The sequence below is a fragment of the Magnolia sinica genome, chromosome 14 (genome assembly GCF_029962835.1).
Source record: "Magnolia sinica isolate HGM2019 chromosome 14, MsV1, whole genome shotgun sequence".
Lineage (NCBI taxonomy): Eukaryota > Viridiplantae > Streptophyta > Magnoliopsida > Magnoliales > Magnoliaceae > Magnolia > Magnolia sinica.
In genome coordinates, this window is record NC_080586.1 from 57,165,403 (window position 1) to 57,184,748 (window position 19,346).

A 19,346-nucleotide genomic window follows, 5' to 3' on the forward strand; every position below is an offset into this window, starting at 1 on the left:
AGGACCCACAGGGCTTTAACACCAGCTAGCTGACGGCCATTAGGTCACCAGCAAAACCGCGTCCTAACTTTGTGCATCCACTCATGTTCCAGAAACCAGGCAATCTAAAACTTAAGCATATCCAAAGCTAAAGTGGATGATACCACAGGAAATGGTGGGGATAATGACAGTGACCGTTGAAACATTCCTAGGGTTAACACTGGTATGTTTATTTGTCATCCAACCTGTTCACAAAGTAATACAGACATGGATGAGGGAAAACACAAATATTAGTTTGATCCAATGTTTTCTAAGAAGTTTTCAACTATAGCATTCAATTCACAGTTTTCTATGTTGTGGTCCACTTGATTTTTGGATATGCTTCAATTTTGTTCTTATGCACTAAAATGATCTTGTAAAACGGATGAACGGCGTGGATAAGATACATACATCATGGTGGGCCCTGAGAGTTTACTCAATACTCTATAGTATACTGTGTCACTTAGTACGCGCGCAATTCGCTTCCAGCTTATCTCCATTCTCCGTTCGTCCGTTGCACATTCCAGACCCACGCCCGTCTACACGCAGTGAAAATCCATGCATGTAAGAGGTGCGCCCGAACATCTGGTTGCTCTGAGCAAGAGTCAGGTGGGTCCACTTGTCAGGCCATACTGATAAAACAAATGGACAGCTAACCTTCTTCTCTTTCATTCACTGTGGGTCATCTGAATGAAACAGCCCATTCATATGTAATCTTCCTAAGATCATTTGGGCCAGGGCATCCATGATTTTTTACCACACCTGCCATGTTGGCACGTGTGCTGGTGTGTAGATTGGCTGGACCATGGATTTGCAAATTCCAACACCTGCCATGTTGGCACGTGTGCTGGTGTGTAGATTGGCTGGACCATGGATTTGCAAATTCCAAAACGGTCAATGGACTCTCTCTCTCTCTCTCTCTTCTCTCTCTCTCTCTCTCTCAGCCAGTCTGCTTTTGCAAGTAATATTCCACTGGTTGAAATTTTTTGAAAACGAGTGAGGATAAGAGTGCACTGTATCGATAAGATCATAAGACCGTCATTTTCCCGCCTATGCCTTTTTCTTTCCCTTCAAACGCCACGAGTAGAATTTCCTATCCATGCAGAAGTACGAAACATCATAGCATCTGTCCATGTAAGAAATTGGTACACCATGACTACGTTGGCTGATCCACTCATTGGGTGGACCACAAGGTAGAAATCTATATATCTAAGATGATAGAATGACGTTGGGCCATTTAGTTACCATCAAAGCTGTATCGGGATAAAATTGAATATAACGTTCTGGACCCATCAGTTGAACTTAAGGTGCCTAATTAAACTTGAATTTATAGATATTTTATTAATGTTTGTTTTCCCATGAGCAGATGGGCCTCATGTACATATTGGACGGACGAGGATATATGACTCACTTGCGGATTAATAATCACATGTGCGGCGCAAGTAGATTGCTTGCAAAGGGATGGTAGCACATGTCAATCTCTTGATCATGTAAGATGGCACATGTAAAACATCCATCATATATATGTACGTGCATATTAGTATATGACGAACATATGGAGCACTTGAAAGTCAATGTGGAATGTGGGGTGGTTGAATAATCTTCAAACATGATAGAACCTAAAATGGATGAAACACCTGATAGATGAGGATTAGAAATTGTTGAATCAACTACTCATCCGGAATGGGATAATACCACTTAAGGAGGATAGACCTTCCACCCAATGCCACTACCCACTTCCACTTAAGGCTAGGCTTAATAGGAGCAAGAGACTTGGTGGCAGCAACTAGAAATATTATTTGATTATGGAAATGGCCCTTACAGTTAGTAAATGAGGGACATGATAGAATAAAGTCTTTCCAAGCTTAGGGTTGGTTTGACATCTCTACTCTAATTCAATAAGAGCTACTTTGATAAGCTCTTTTTGTTCTAGCTCTAGTTTTAAATAAGCTTGTTTTGTAAAATCACTATTTCAAAATTGACAAAGCTATTATTTAAAGTAATTATGTTTGGCAAAATATTTAAATGAGAGCTTTTGTAGGGGTAGTTGCTGTCATTTTTAAATATTAGTATGGATGACTACATACAATCTTCATGTTTTAAGACATTTGGCCCATCCATTATGTCAGATATTAGATGTGGATCGTTCATCATATGGAGCCCACCTTTGATGTGGACCATCAATCATGTGAGACAAACCTTCAAAGTGGGTCATCCATCATGCAAGGCCCGTCTTTGATGTAGACCATTCAATATTAGGGGCCCTCCTTAAAGTAGGTCATCTATCATATGGGACCCACCATCAATGTTAATTATCCTTTATGTGAGGCCTCTCAATGTCCATTATCCATTACCCATCATGTGGAGTCCACATTTGATGTGTCCATGTTGTTGGCCCTACCTTCAAAGTGGATTGTCCATTAAGTGGGGCCCACTTTTGATATCTTCATCATGTAGGGTGCACCTTCTATGTGGATCAACCATCATGTGCCCACTTTAGATATGGGTCATCTATCATGAGAGACCTTCGATGTGGACCGTCCATTAGTTGGGGCCCACTTGATGTGGATTGTTCATTACGAGGGCCACACTTTGATGTGGGTCATCCATTAGGTGAAGCCTACTCTGTCCATTATGTGGGCCCACCTAGATGTGGACCATTCATTGTGTGGGGCTCCATCGGCCCACCTTTTATGTCAACCGACCATCATGTGGACCCACCTTTAATGACCATCATCCATCATGTGGGTCCCACATTTGATGTAGACCGCCCATTAAATGGGGCCCACTTGAAGTGGATGTTCCATCATGTGGGGCCCAACCTTCAATATGGGGCATATATCATGTGGGCCCACCTTTAATGTCAACCTTTCATCATGTGGTCCCCCATTCAATGTCCACCATCCATCATGTGGGTCCCACTTTTGATGTGGACAGTCCATTAGGTAGGGCCTGCTTGATGTGGATCGTTCATCATGTGAGTCCACATTATGATGCAGGCCATCCGTCATGTGGGACTCACATTTGATGTAGGCCATTCATCATGATGGGGCCCACCTTCAATATGGGTCATTCATCATGTGGGCCTGCCTTGAAGAGATTATAAAGAGAAGATAAGAGGGCAATATAGGAATTATTTGAAAAGTTTAAGAACAAACTTGTCAAAAAATTAGCCAAAAATGTTTACCAACTTATGCCAAATAAACTCTTTTTTAAAAAGTAATCCCTCCCCAACTTATAAAATCAGAGCTTATTTGCTACTTTCTAAACAAATAAGCTCATAATTAAACTTTTACTAAAAAATCTAAAAGCTTTTTTTTATATATAGAAATAAGCCAATGAGCTTTTATTTGTAGAGATGCCAAACGCCCCTTTATTCCATAAGAAAACCATAGGATCCATTGAGAGAATGCATAGGAAAAATGGGAACTTTGGTATGGAAAAGTTCTAAATAATAATAATAATAAATAAATAAATAAAAGGAAATAGGAAACCCTTGTTTAGCAGTTTGTTAAGCATGCCAGGGAGAGGCCCAATCTCTATGCAAGCTTCAATGACAACTAAAGACCACTGGAGTATGGATAGTGGAACATGGATGACTAATCAACACAACAAAAGCTTAAACATGTAATACGCTAGCGTTTGCAAGAGCTCACTTGCCTTGAGAAGTGCTTCACTTAGGCTTCTATCTTCAAGAAGCCCTACACTCCACTTGACAATATTTTAGTAACAATACATTCGTAAAAAAAGAATTGTTTCATTTATAAAAGCGCCTAGTATTGTTGTTGATGTCGAGCCCACTTTAGACATTCCTTTTAACTTTTTTTATGACAATTCAAATAGAAAGGGGTTGATCAATGTTGTGTTATTGTTAAGCACTTTTACTTAGTCCTGCACGAGGTGTTGTTAAATATTAAGCGTTGCATCATTTGTCAAATTATTGAAGTTGCAAAATATCATAAATAAATTAAATAAAATATACCTTTCTATTTTTCTTCTTCCATGGATATTGGACTTCTCTTTAAGAGGAATGGGAAGGGGGAAAACCTATAACACATAGGGCAAAAAAGGAAATTAGTCGTAACTTTTCTATTAGAAATTACAAAAGCACCTTGAGCCAACTCAACTAGCCTACTTTCACTCAACTATGTCAATTGAGACCTAAGCAAACTCAAAAAATCAAGCCTAGGTCAAATAATGTAGGCCTAGTTTTCCTTACTTACTAGCCAAGTTATTAATTCAGGTCGGTCAACTCAAGCAAGTCATGGGTTAACTGCTTGGTTTGTAAACTATGATTATCAATCATTTAATATCTCTAATACTTTATGCTTGATGAGCATATATGAGATCAAACCTTCTCTCTAGTGGGTGTTGGAGCAAAATATTGCATATTTATCTCCTAAATTGTATTGCTTTTATTATGCATTCAAGTGTTAAAATGATCTAATTAGATATATTTTCAACATGTAGGAAGATTTTGGAGTTTAAGGTGATTATGTGCCTAAAACGTCAATTTAAAGCCTAAAAGAAATCAAGGAGAAGAATTGAATAATTGGAGGATGGAATTGAAGATCTCAAGTACCAAAGATCCAAGGAAAAGAAATACCAAAGCTGTAAAAGCGACCAAAGTTCATGTGTACTGCAAATTGGAAGAACTAGAAGAGTTCGAGCAATCGAGAATAAGGCTTGATTGATCAATAAATTGTCGAGCGATCTCAATTGATTGGGAGAAAAGATCAAAAAAATTCAAAATTTCCTTTGGAACTCGCTGGAAACTATTAGACATGTTCGATTGATCGAAGTGCAAGGTTTAATCGATCGATAATGTTCCGAAATTTGAAAATCAGTTGTTAAACATTTTTTGGAATGTTCGGTCGATCAATCGACAGTGGCGGTGACTACGTAAGTTTGTAAAAAATCTAAGTCAGTACAAAATTATGGGATTTCAAGCTATTAATGGGAGTGTTTTAGATGTTCCTAGGTATCAAGCTAGGTTTGAGAGAGAAAGAGAGAGAGAGAGAGAGAGAGAGAGAGAGAGAGAGAGCTTAGAGGAGCATCGACAATGCTTTCCTTCACTGATTTCTTCTTTAATTCTACAATTTTTTTATTTATTATTTTTTTTTTTGTTTTTTCTTTTGTTTAAGAGTTAGCTATGTCTGGCTAATCTCTTACCTAAGGCTAATGGGTGAAGCTTTTGATTAGTTTATGATGTTGTAGTTTATTTGATTCAACATTATGGTTTAAATGATGATATTAGATTGAATGGATTTGATTTCTACTTTATAAGCTTGTGAGTTGTTTAGTCATTGATTTGGTGTGAACTTCGGGTAAATCGGATGCTTTAAATTTTTAATTAATTGGCTTAATTAGAGAATGTATTGATACGTAAAATTCCTTGATCTATTATAGACTCAGGGTACATTAGATGGTTTGAATTCCCTGCGATCAATTATCAAGTGCTTGATGAGAGATTCCTTTAAATGTAATTCATATATTGTTTGGATGTTCTAGATGGATTAATTGTTTGATCTTTCAATTGGAAGGAATCCTCATTTGGTTCCAATTGAGTTATCGAAGTTGAATTGATAAGTTATGCATTGTAGACTGATTAAAAGTGGATCCATGGATCCTTAGTTGGTTTTGATTATTATTTTTATCCTAAACACATTACGGGATTCTTAATTCTAGAAGTAGATTAGTCCTAATGAGTTCTTAAACATAAAATAGTCCCTGTGGATCGACCACAGTCTCACCGTGTATATATTACATCACGACCTTACACTTGGGACTGTTCAACAGTGGACCCTACTAGTGATAGTTGTGTAACGCCTTAAAACCCGACACCCGAGTACAGAGACTCGGATTCTGAATTTGAGGGTGTTAATTCAATAATGATTAGGTGTATTGACACCAACTCAAATAATGCTTCGGTTTTCACTGCTCGAGCATAGTGGTCTCACGGCGAAAACTCGGGTGTCACATAAGGGTTACACGTGGGCAAGTTTCTCCACGTGTCTACATGGTCAAATTCACATTCGTCCCATAAACGAAAATTAGAGTGGCACATATCAGGATAGATGGTATTAGAGATAAACAAGGATCACTAAACCATATAATAGCAGGATAAATATCCAAATAAAGGTGTACAAATCCAAAATGGTACCTATAGGGACCGCTATAACCCATAAAACAACCCAAATATAAGAGATATGCAAAGGTCAAGAGAAAGGGTTAAAAGTATATCGGCTTGAGCTCCTTTAGCTCAGCCAGACTAGCATCGCGCCGCTCAGATCATCTAACTCCTCGCCAAGCTCCTACCTAGATGTCCCCAGGCTCCCTGTTACAACCTACACTTGCATCAACTTATTGATACAATTACACATAACATACATGAGTATCTAACTTGGTGAGAAATCCCTCAAAGATTACACAACGACATATTAATCAGGTATAGTTTTAGAACAAAAAGCATACAACTCAATAATAATTATGATGCAATATTGTTTAAATGCATGAATGCGTGAATGCACATCAACCTAGGGATGCACATCCAGCTGGAATTTGGGAATAGCCACTAACGAAAATACCTCTAGGTAGATGCATCAACAATGACTATTGCCCACAAATAATAGTGGTCAGGAATCAATGAAAATACCTCAACTCAAGGTACGTGTTACCATAATATCTAGCTCACAAACAACAATGGCTAGTCTCCAGCGAAAGTAAGCCTTGAGTGTCACGCCCCGAACTCGGAAACCAGGCTCACAAAATTCCCGATCGCCGAATCCGGCGCCGACAGCCTCCGTAGAACCCCATTTTCGGATCCCGGCACCCATTCACCAGGTTCTGATCCTGGGATACTACAAGGAGGATTTCAAATCATCAGTCTGATTCATAATGAGCATAACAAAAGCATAACCCATAAACAATAACCACAAGAACACCACCATAAAATCCACTATGGTCAAAAACTTTTGAGTACAATGCGATAGAAAGGAAAAAATACAATGTAACAAAAGAAACAAAACTCCAGAAGCTCGGCTGCACGCTCCAACTACAGCGAGACTATGGCTGCGACTGCGTCCTGGCGTCACCTGCACGCATCAATCGTGTATAAGCTTATAGAAAGCTTAGAGGGTGGTGTGAGTATGTGCGCAATATAAGCGTGCTCAAAATGCAAGGTTAGAGTAATGCGGAATCATGGTGATGAGTACATGAATGCAATCAGCCGTACCAAGGCTATGCGGTGCAAGATATGAATGCTATCGGCCATAACACGGCCATGCAATACGAAATGCAACTCAAGCATGCCAATCATCAACATGTATCAGTACAGTTCTCATTCTGGATAATCACCGGGGTTCAATACACTTCAAATGGCACTGTCGCTCTCCTAGCCGCACAGTCTAAGAGAGCGTAAGAAACCTCACTATCCGCCTGGCCAATAGTCTACCAATACCTATCCGGCACGTCGATAACGGACCCATTCGCGAGCTGGTCAAACTCAGCCTAGTATTGCCCCCTACCCTCGGGCGAGTAAAGCCACACTCCTTTCCAACCAACCATGACATAGTGGGAGACGCGGCCTCCTGGTATTCGGCCCTCGTGCGCTCATATATCCACTCGGTCTCGACGTTGGAGTCATCCTCTGGTACCATCAGGTTTAGGGATTTTCACCCAGGGACATCTATGGTGCCCGTATGCTAGAACCAAATATTTTCGGTATCCAATCTCCCCAGCCACGATGTGTCTGTGGAGGCTATGACCCTGATGTCGCTAGGGCATACAGTAACTACAATCACACAAATGCAAGTGCATGAGTCACACTATCAGTCATGCAATAATCTTGCGTGTACCATGCACTTATATGAGGTAACTCCGACTATCAGGGAGCCCATAAGCAGTCCGCCCGAAGGCATATGATATGATCGGTCACTCTTCACATCAGGCATACATATGATGCGGATGATCATGAATCATGGATCTATACTAAACATGTATAAAGAGATGAGCTCTGTGTATAACGGGGATGGGCCTAGACGGCCTACTTGCCACAAGTATGGGCCTATCAGTGGGCCTTGGGGAGAGTTATAATGCGGACATTTAACCAACATTATCAATGTGGACGTCAAACCAGCATTGCTCCCAAGGCGTGGCCCGATACAAAATCAATACATATACCATGGTGGAATTACACTACATTGTGCCTTATGTACATCCTATTAGGCGTTGACCCATGGGCCTCTAATACATCAAATGGCCTCATACATGGGTCTCACAGATACATATCAAGGTGGGCCTCAATGACGGGCCAAAATTGCATCAACATGGGCCTAGTCACATGGGCCTTGCATACATCACAGTGGGCCTCATGATATGGGCCCTAATACAAATCAAGGTGGGCCTCGACAAGGACCACCAATGCATGAATATGGGCCTCCACAATGGGCCTTAATTTATCTCCAAACGGTTGGACTGTTGGATGAAACACATGCATCATGATGGAGCCCACACTAATGGAGGGTGTGATTTACAAAACATACATAAGCGGGGCCCACCATAATGCTTGTTTTCCACCCTACCTAGGGCCCAATATAATGTTTATTTTCCAACCACTGTTCATAAGGTCATGTGGACCAGGGTAGGGCCCACCAAAATATTTATTTATCATCCAATCTATTCATAAGGTCACGTGGGCCTGGATAGGGCCCACTGCTATTTATTTTCCGTCTAAAATAGGCCCACTGCAATGTTTGTTTTCCATACAACCTATTGATAGGTCGTGTGGACCAGGGGCCCACTGAAATGTTTAGGTGCACCCAACCCTTTCACAGTGCCATGCAGCCAGGGAGGGGCCCACCGTAATATTTATTTTTCATCTAACCTGTTGAGCAGGTAACGTGGGCAGGAAGCCCACTGTAATGTTTATTTAACGTCCAACCTGTTGATAAGGTCATTGGACCTTGGGGCGGATGTGGGGCCCACCGAAATGTGGTTCACAAATCTAGCCCACCCATTATGTGGGTCCCATCTAACTGACGGTACAGACCAAGTTTCAGCAACATCTAAAACTCAGGTAGGCCCCACCAAATGACCTTATATGTTTTAAGCATGTCTTCACATGATTTTAGATGGTATGGCCCGCCTGAGTTCCGTTTATGGCTGATTTTTGGGGTGAACGGGTGGTCCATGGGAACCCATCAAATGCACGGTGTTGATGGTTGAAAAGCATTAAGGTGGGGCCCACAGCTGGGGCCGTGAGCCCCAGCTCGTCCATCCGTCAGCGGCCAGCTAACGCTCTGCTGCCTCCCTTGTTTTTGTTTTTTTTTTTTTAAGGAAAACCGTTTTTCTACGGATTTTCTATGGTAGGGCCCACATTAGCAACATCCACTCCAGCCATGGGTCCCTGTGGCTTGATACAAGCCCATAGAGTCCAATATTGGGCTATTTTTGATATACAGGAGCATCAGGGAGTAAACTGAAGGTAAGAACACTGATTCCTATGGTATGGCCCGCCAAGGAAGGGGATCAACTTCATTTTTCGGCTCAACGCCTAAAATGAGATGGGGAACAAAATGGACGGCTTGGATTTTACATATACATCAAGGTGGGGCTTGCATGAGTGGCCCACCACTCCCTCCTCTAGGCTAGCTCGTTATTACAGCCCATGCCAGTTTACACTTAACTGTTTGCCAACGTCCAGCGTCCAGGGACGCTGGACGGCATGCATAACACATTATCGTGGTGGGTCCCACGTGGATGTGGCCCACCAACATGTATACGTATAATATATATATATATATAATACATCTTATATTATATATTTTATATATATATATACATAATACATATCATATTATATTATATATATATATATTATATAAAATATAACATATATTTAAACAAAAAGGATACATTGGGCCCATCCAAACAGTGGATGGTGTGGATCATCACCTGTAATAGAGTGGGCCACACCATCTGATGTAGACGGACGGGGTAGATGTAACACATATTGGTGGGATCCACACCATTACAAAGAAAGAGAGGGAGAGAGATAGAGAGAGATATATGGTGAGATAGAGGAACCCCGCCACTATGGGCCCTCTTGATTAAATCACATACATCCAAATGGGTCCCACCAACAAGTGGGCCCTAAAATTTAAAATAATGACAAATCACCCACCTTATCTTCCTTCTTCTTGGTCCCTAAGACTCCAATGCTCCTTAGCTTCAACTTTGATGGAGGTTGATGGACTTTTGATGGTTGAGATGGAAGATGGGAAGGTGGACCACACTTGGGAGGGAGAGAAAGCTTGGACATGTGGGGGTTGAGTTGCTTGGGAGAGATTTTCTTTTTGGAGAAATGAGGGAGAGAGAGAAGATATGGATGGGTGAGGTGAGGTGATGGAGTGATGGGTTGGGTTAAAAAATTGTAAAAGGTGTATGGTTGTTGTTGAAAATGGAAAAAAGAGGAGTGGTGAGGTGGAAAAAGGGTAGACTTTTGAAAAAGGAGGGAATGGGTTGATGTACTTGAGGTATGGTTACATTTAATGGTTGATTGATGGGACTAATTGTAGAGATTCCCTCGAAATTCGCAACGTGCAGTGTTTCTTCGGAATAAACCCAGATCGGCATCTTCTTGCCTGGGTATCGGTTCGGTGCGCAAGTCACGGCATTGGAACCGCGGCGACGACGCGGTCGCTATGATACAACTTTCGGATCAAGCCGACGTCGGTGCGCGGGACCTGGCTTAGGATCGTGCGCAAACACCGAATACGGTGCGAAGGTTGCCGGAATTTAACCGGAAGGACCGCGGAAGCTAACGGAACAGTACGGATTAGGACACGGGTCTTACAGCTCTCCCCTCCAATTAAAAATTTCATCCTCGAAATTTAAACAGTCATCACAAGAAAACATAAATCATAATAGAAGAGGAAGCAAGGCATCGCCATATAAATATCAGAGACAACATACAACATAATCATATAATCAATCATCAAAGAGATGAGGATAGCGCTCTCGAATCTCAGCCTCACGCTCTCAAGACGCCTCATCAACAAAATAGTGACCCCACTGAACCTTCACCAAGGGAATGACCTTGGTTCGGAGGACTTGCTCCTTCCGATCAAGGATACGAACTGGCTGCTCGATGTAAGAAGCATCCTCACGAACCTCCAACGGTTGCCAATCGATAACAGGAACGATGTCTGACCCACACTTCCTTAACATAGAGACGTGAAAAACGTTGTGGACACCAGTCAACTGAGATGGTAAGGCAAGCCGATAGGCCACAGCGCCAATGCGCTCAGTGATCTCGAAAGGTCCTATGAATCTCGGGGCAAGCTTGCCCTTCGCTCCAAATCTAACTACGCCCTTCATGGGCGAGACCTTGAGATACACATGGTCCCCTACATCAAACTCCAAGGGACGACGCCGGCGATCAGCAAAACTCTTCTGCCGGCTCTAAGCTGTGCGCATCCTCTGCCGGATGATATCAATAACCTCTGATGTCTCCTGCACAAGCTCGGGACCTAGAAGACGCCGCTCTCCAACCTCGGTCCAACAACTCGGAGATCTGCACGGTCTGCCATATAATGCCTCAAAAGGAGCCATGCCAATGGTCGCCTGATAGCTGTTGTTGTATACGAACTCAGCCAATCGCAGATGCTCATCCCAACTACCACCGAAGTCAATCACGCAGGCCTGAAGCATATCCTCAAGGATCTGGTTGACCCTCTCGGTCTGGCCATCGGTCTGCGGATGATACGCGGTACTGAGCTGCAAATCAGTGCCCATAGCTCTCAGAAAACTCCTCCAAAACTGAGACATAAACCTCGGGTCTCAGTCAGAAACGATCGAGACTGGAACGCCGTGCAGTCTCACAATCTCCTCAATGAATAGCCTCGCAAGCCGGTCCAAAGGCCAAGTCGCACGAATCGCAAGAAAATGTGCCGACTTCGTCAGACGATCCACGACAACCCAGATGACGTCATGACTGCGCTGAGTCCTCGGCAAATCCATAATAAAATCTATAGATACGTGCTCCCACTTCCACATCGGGACGCTCAACGGCTGCAATAGACCAGGGGGTCTCTGATGATCGGCCTTGACACGCTGGCATGTGTCACACTTGGCCACAAAACTGGCAATCTGGCGCTTCATCCCCGCCTAAAAATACTGTCTCCTCATATCACGGTACATCTTCATCGAGCCAGGGTGGATGGAAAACCACGATCGATGTGCCTCGGTCATAAGATCTCTACGCAACTCAGGAATATCCGGGACACACAATCGGCCTCTGAAGCGAAGTCCACCATCAGCACCTATCTGCCTATCTGTCTGACTCTCAGATGCTGCCTCTGCTCGGTAATCCCGTAACGACTCATCTGTCTGCTAAGCCTCGATCACCCTTGCAACAAGAGAGGGTTGAATCAACAGGCTCGAAAGCTGAACGATAAAAGACTGCAGACCAAAATCGAAGTCGTACTCTGCTATGTCCTCGAGCATCTTCCACTCCTGAATCATCATATGTGCCACCAGGCCTCGTGGCTGACGGCTGAGGGCATCCGCCACCACATTCGCCTTGCCGGGGTGGTACTGGAGGTCGAGATCATAATCCTTCAGAAGCTCCATCCAGCGTCTCTGTCTCATGTTCAGCTCAGACTGAGAAAATAGGTACTTCAAGCTCTTGTGGTCAGAGAAGAGCTCGAACCTCACCCCATAGAGATATTGTCTCCACGCTTTCAGTGCGAAGACGACTGCTGCCAGCTCCAAATCGTGCGTGGGGTAGTTCAGCTCATGAACCTTGAGCTGATGAGACGCAAATGCTACAGGTCTGCCGTGCTGCATCAAGACAGCACCCAATCCAATACGCGAAGCATCAGTAAATACTACGAATCCATCACTCCCAGAGGGAAGAGTGAGGACAGGAGCGGACTCCAGACGGTCCTTCAGCTCCATAAATGCTCGCTCACAGGCGTCACTCCAAATAAACTCTGCGCCCTTCCGAGTCAACCTGGTTAACGGGGCTGCAATATGGGAGAAGCCCTCAATGAAACGCCGATAATATCCTATTAAACCAAGGAAACTACGGATCTCGGACGCAGTCATGGGCTGGCCCCACTGACGCACTGCCTCCACCTTCAAGGGGTCCACTGCGACACCCTCCCTCGTCACCACGTGACCGAGGAATCTCACCTCCTCCTGCCAGAACTCGCACTTCTCCAGCTTCGCATATAGCTGGTGGGCACAGAGGGTCTGCAAGGCGATCTCTAGATGCTGCATATGGTCCTCACGGGTCCTTGAATAAAGCCAACAAGGAATAAATAGAGCCAACAAGACACTGATAAAGCTAATAAGGAGGAACAAATAGAGCCAACAAGGCACAATATAAAGCCAACAACGCACTAAGTCTACTTACAAACACAACTAAAGGGATTCCACCCAACAAAGCCACACTGGGCACAATAATCCACTGGGATGGTAAGTCTATAAAATAATAATAATAATAATAATCATTTATGCAAGATGGCCAATAGTTCAAGGTATAATATCATTTGTGCATTACAACCATACAAATCACATCCTCGAAATTAATATTTCAAACATGCCACATTTTCATGAGTCTCAAACCTTTTTGCATACAAGCGCATATAATTTACACCTGTATGTTATAATTTATATCTAAGTAATTGAGTATTTTAAAGAGTACACATGTGTGAATCACCCTATGTAAATGGTAAGCATGCTATGTGTTCTTATACAGGTTTTCGAAGTTGAGGATTCTTCCTAAATGATCATAAATTTACCACGTGTAACATAGATTGCAAAAGTGATTGTATGGTTACAAGAAAATCAACATAATTGTTAGATATTGAGACTACCGCAAGATAAAAAATGTTATACGAAAGCTTGAAGGGTAGATCTCACCTTTCGATTTAGGATTCATAGGTTTTCTGAGTGCTCCAACCCGGATATGCTTCAATTAGGGTAGCTCCTATGACCAAATGTTGGAGAAATTTAGAGAAATCAACTCCTAACATTAAAACCTACTAATTGCCTTTAATAATCCTAGACTTATTTTCCAATCTCTATAATTTAACTCAATTTAGGGATTATTTAAGGAATTTCCACTTACCTAGTGACAAAATTAACTTGACTCGATGGTTCGCCTGTGAACTCAGGCCCACTCAGACGATCTAAGGTCGTTACATCACCATATGGCCCATGTATGCAATTAAGCAGCTTCTAATCGCCATTTAGGACTTTGAAATCTGACATTGTGCACATTGGATGGGGCATTCGCGACATGCATGCGCCGATGGAAGGCTTGCAACATGCATGTGCTAGTCCTCAATATAGATTTCAAGTTGTGGTGAGATTAGATGGAACTAATCAGTATTTTCTTAGTTTTTAAGTAAAATTTTTCAAAATTTTCAATTTTCAGATTTGAAACTCTTTTTGAAGATTAACATTTTGTGTATCTAAATATATTTGAGTGTATGATGATAAGATACAAAGTAATTTTTAAAAGTCTAGGGTCTAGTTGATTAGTAGATTTTTTCAATAAAGTTCTTTTTAATGAATTGATCGATAGAAAAATTTAAACATCAATTGATCCTAGTTTACAATTCACATTTGATTCATATTCCTTTAAAAGTTAACTCAAACTTCTAGTTTTAATATAATGATTACTTAAAAGTGTTAAGGACCAAGTCTTTTGATCCTTATCTACTTTGGTATAAAAAGAAATAAAGAACCAGCTAAAAATAATAGGAATCGAAAATGATTACCTATTACATATGCCTGAATGAGAAAAAAATGAAAAAAAAAAGACATGATAGTGTGAAAGTTGTCGATGAAAAATAAAAAGGTTGAAAAAATGAGATAAGTTCGAAATCAATATCTTTTGTTGATCTTACCACTTTGAGGTAATTATCATGGTTAATATTATAGAGGATATGTTGAGTGTGAAATATTGTATATTTTCTTCTTGTTATACATTAGTTTTATAAGCATAGATATGTTTTCTTCTTGTTATACATTAGTTTTATAAGCATTAGTTTTATAAGCAGATTAAATTATGTATGTTTTCTTATGCGAGATGATTTGAAGAGCTAAGATGAAAAGAATGATTAATTGTTCAAAAAATGTCCAAGTGAATATTTAGAAATTTGGAGGTGATTAATGAATAATTTAAGTGTCAAAGATCCAAGAAAATCAAGTACAAAAGAGAGAAAAGACCGACTAATCATAAAGTGCAATAATAGAAATAACAGACTGTTCGGTCCCACATGAGGTTGGTTCAGTCCGACCGAATGTGTATAAAACAGTCTAGCAAGAAAATATGATTTTCAGAGTTAATTCGGCTTGAATTTAAGTATGACCGAAGCTATGTTTAGTGCTATCGAAGGAGAGTTCAATGCGACCCGAGATAGACAAAGACTTCAGATATATTTTAGTGAAATTCAGTTGCAACCGAGAGACTAATTCAGTGCGATCGAAGTGATATTTGGTGTGACTAAATAGTACAGTCGGTGAGACTGAAGTGTAACAAAAGTAAATAAATTTGAAGTCAGTTCCAAGTCGATGTATATTTTTCCTATTTAAATGGATGATTCTACCTTTCCTAGACATGAATTATAGTAGAATAGATTGAGCAATGATTTCTAAGTTAATAGCAAACAATTTTATTGAAGTCAAGTTGAAGTTCAAAAAGTAGTTTATCCTCATTTTATATAGGGCGTCGACACGGGCATGAGCCCAAAAAGGAGACAGATCAAAGGCTCAAGTGGACCACACCAAAGGAAGCAGGGTGGTTGAATACCTACTACTGAAAACTTCCTTGAGGCCATGAAAGTCTTGTATCAAGCTAATATTTGTGTTTTCCCTTCATTTAGGTCTATGTGACCCTGTGAAAGGTTGGATGACAAATAAGCACTATGGTATGCCTTAAGAAGTTTTCAACATTGGCGCTAGTGTCACCTTCCTGTGGTGTGGTCCACTCAACCAGTAGATTTGCCTCCTTTTTGGACTCATACCCTAAAATAATCTGTAAAAATGGATGGATGACATGGATAAAACAAATACATCGCGTTGGGCCCACAGAGACCTTGCGAGGACCATCCTTCTCTAGCGAGGTCCTATTGAGAGTAGACGGAGGTGAGAGTGGATTAGGTGAGACCTCAACCTCACCCAAGATGGTGCAGCCCTTACCGTGGGGGCTACCTTGATGTATGTATCATGTATCCACGCCATCCATCCATTTTTCCATATTATTTTAAGGCATCATTCCAAAAATGAAACAAATCCAATTGTTAGGTGCACTAAACCATAGGAAACCATGTTGATTGACCATTAATGGGCAACAAAAGTTTTGAATCAACCTAATATTTGTTTTTGCCCTTCATAGAGAGGCATATTTGATCTTATCAACATATTTAATGGTAAATAAACACTATGAAAACATTAAGGTGCGCCTTGTGAAGTTTTTAACGTTAGGACGGTCAATCACCACTGTTCCATACGGTATGATGCCCTAAAATGCAACTAAAAAACGTATGGGTGGCGTGGAAACATAACACATACATCAGGGTACACGGTAAGGGACGCTCTCGAGGAGGTCCTGTTGAGGGTACTACACCATCCGCGTCCACTCCTGCGATGGCGTACCACGTTTCAGAAATGTTAGTGACTCGTCCACCGTACATCTGGCGTAGTTGTAACGAATCCAGACCGTTCAAACTTCTGACCCGACTGTGGATGGAGCATATGCTAAAAACCCGACCATTTGATTTTGCCCATTGAATGACCGCTAACTGTTTTACTTTTAACCAACCACTTGACTGCCACTTCTTAGATTGTTAAGAGTGCTGTGGTCTATCCCTCGTTTGGATTATTTGGATAGCCGTACATGCTCGCCACACGAGAGGAATAGCAAACACCACGTGGTGAGCTAGTGACGGCCTTTAAGTAACGGTACATTTGTTTCGGGACCGAAACTTCTGCACACTGCTACCAGTTACGTAATATGTTAGGCTGGCTGTTATTAAAAAACCCTGGGACGTGACGGCCGTTATGGGAAGTCCTGAAGAGAAGGCATTGAGTAGCATTATGACTACTCGCGCGAGTACCATTGGAAACAACTTCTAAATGCCTCGAGTTATCGAGAGATCTGAGCCGTTAATAAGAAGTGAATCACTTGTTAAGTTGGAATAGTTAAAATGTCAGGCTCCTTGGAGCATCATATGCGCTACATTGTAATTTGAATCTAGAACATTGGTTAGTTTTCCCAACACACCTTGGTTTTCAATTATATGGGGCCCACTCATTTTATAAAACTGATAGTTCTCCACTTATATGATACTTAATCACATGTCCCACCAGATGAACGATTCGGATCTAGTACACATGCCTAAGAGTTGGAGAATGAGGGGAAAGAAGGCTTCAGGGTTATTACTCATGCGGTGTACACAAACAGAGATCCAGAGATTTGCTTATTGTAAGGGGCTACGGCGGGACTATAGCCGTTTGATCTGAGGTCATCCAAACCGTTGATCACTGATAAAAACGGTGAATGTGGCTGCCTCCCATTGTTCCAGATAAGTGGCCCACAGAGCAACGATGAAGTAGACAGTGCATATTCGTCAGGAAAAAAACTTCAAAAGATAAAAGTTCTAAATTATTTAAATGGGAGAGTTTCATCATTATTATGATTATTATTAATTATCGGATGATATTCATCTTATAAACGATTTAGATCACCGAACATGACCCCACATCCAACGGCTATAATCCCGACGTATCCTATTGTAATACGTTGCTAGTATTATAGCAAACTAATCGTATATAAATTTAGAGGGAACAAGAGTCGCGCATTCGTTCACCACCATTTGGAAAACGGTGGTGAATCTGGTGACTCACCCTCCAGCAGTGTGGGGTCATTGAAGGAGCATATCTCAAAAAAGCACAACGATCAAGTAATCCTAACCGTCTGAGTGGTAGATTGAAAGCAAAATCAGACAATTACCATAATCCACTCTTTGTAACATTGGAGTTATGCTCCATCCACAGCTTGGCAAGAGATATGGTCGGTCTGGATCGTGAAACCCCGTTTCGAAAATGGTGGTCAACCATCACAGGATTGCAGCGTAGCATCCTTGTGGGTGGGAGAAAGCAAGAACAAGTAGCGATCACTACGGTCTGACCAATTCCACGCGCGCGAGGCTCTCTGGCGATACCTTGACCGAGCGGTACCAAACGGCCGCACATGTACGCGTACCACTTCGTCTCTCCAACGATCCGAGCCGCGCGCTTCGCTTAGGGCTCTCCCTCTCTTTCCCTCTCGAGCCTAAAGACGGTCGTTTTCTCTCTCGTTCTCTCTCTCTGATTTTTCTCTCCTTTTCTTCTTCTTCTTCTCTCCTTGGCTGAGTCATTGTCGTCGTCGCCGTTTGATGGGGCAGTCTCTGGGCCTCACGCCCTTCTCGTAGCTGCAGCAGCAGCAAGCAACATCAGCCGTTAATATGTTTTCCAGACGATGATCATCGCTGGAGATTCAAGAAGAGCATGACTGATTTGGTGGCCCGGACGGGTCGACATCAGCAACGCTACGAGGCCGGTTGTCGCCTTGTCGCGGGGTATAGCTCTCACTAGTCACTGCCTGTCCTTTTCCTTCGCTTTCTCTATCTCTCTCTCTCATTGCATTTTCTTATAATTCCGTACGTACATTACTGCCGGTTCATTGCTCACCTCCGTAATATCAGATTTTTTTTCCTTTTGAATCTTCTTTCGTAGATGGGTATAGATTTATTTTATTTTATTATTATTATTTTTTTAATTTAAATTTTTTTATCTTAAATGTTTCCAATACTTTTCCAATTTGTGATATGCCCTTTGGAGTTTCTATGTATTTGGAAGAAGAATCTCCATCAGGCCATGGATGCTGATTGGTCTACATTAGGAAGGATGCATCCTTTATTTGACTAAGGAATGCTCCACTACCCTTAGGTGGGGCTCTTTTTATTTTTTATTTTTTATTATGTGGACCAATCAGGATTGTTCCTGGATTCCTCGCTCCACTACCTGGAATTGGCCTGTTTGGTGGTTTGGTGAGTACTTTCTGGTTGTCCCTATCAATATGTCTTGTGGTTGGAGAGCTTAATTGGCTAAAATGTCGTTTCAAGCTTTCTTTTCTGCTTTTTTGTATAGGCAAAGAGTGAAAATGTTCGTTTTCTTTGGGATTATTTGATGCTCTGTATGCACGCAAATAGTATTTGTGGCTCGAATTAAGCTGCCCAAATTGCGGGCCATGCTATAGGTGGGCCGCATCT

The 19,346-nt window shown here is 41.8% G+C and overlaps 1 protein-coding gene across 2 annotated transcripts in view; it reads left to right on the forward strand.

The window, feature by feature from the left end:
• Positions 1-18,389: 18,389 nt before the first annotated feature.
• The window catches only part of LOC131225788 (nudix hydrolase 16, mitochondrial-like), a 57,815-nt gene continuing 56,858 nt past the window's right edge, over positions 18,390-19,346 (forward strand). For both annotated transcript variants that reach the window (XM_058221380.1, XM_058221381.1), the window contains exon 1: positions 18,390-18,653. In XM_058221380.1, coding sequence (XP_058077363.1) covers positions 18,583-18,653 — 71 coding nt within the window. In that variant the 5' untranslated portion in view covers positions 18,390-18,582. The remainder of the gene's footprint in view (positions 18,654-19,346) is intronic.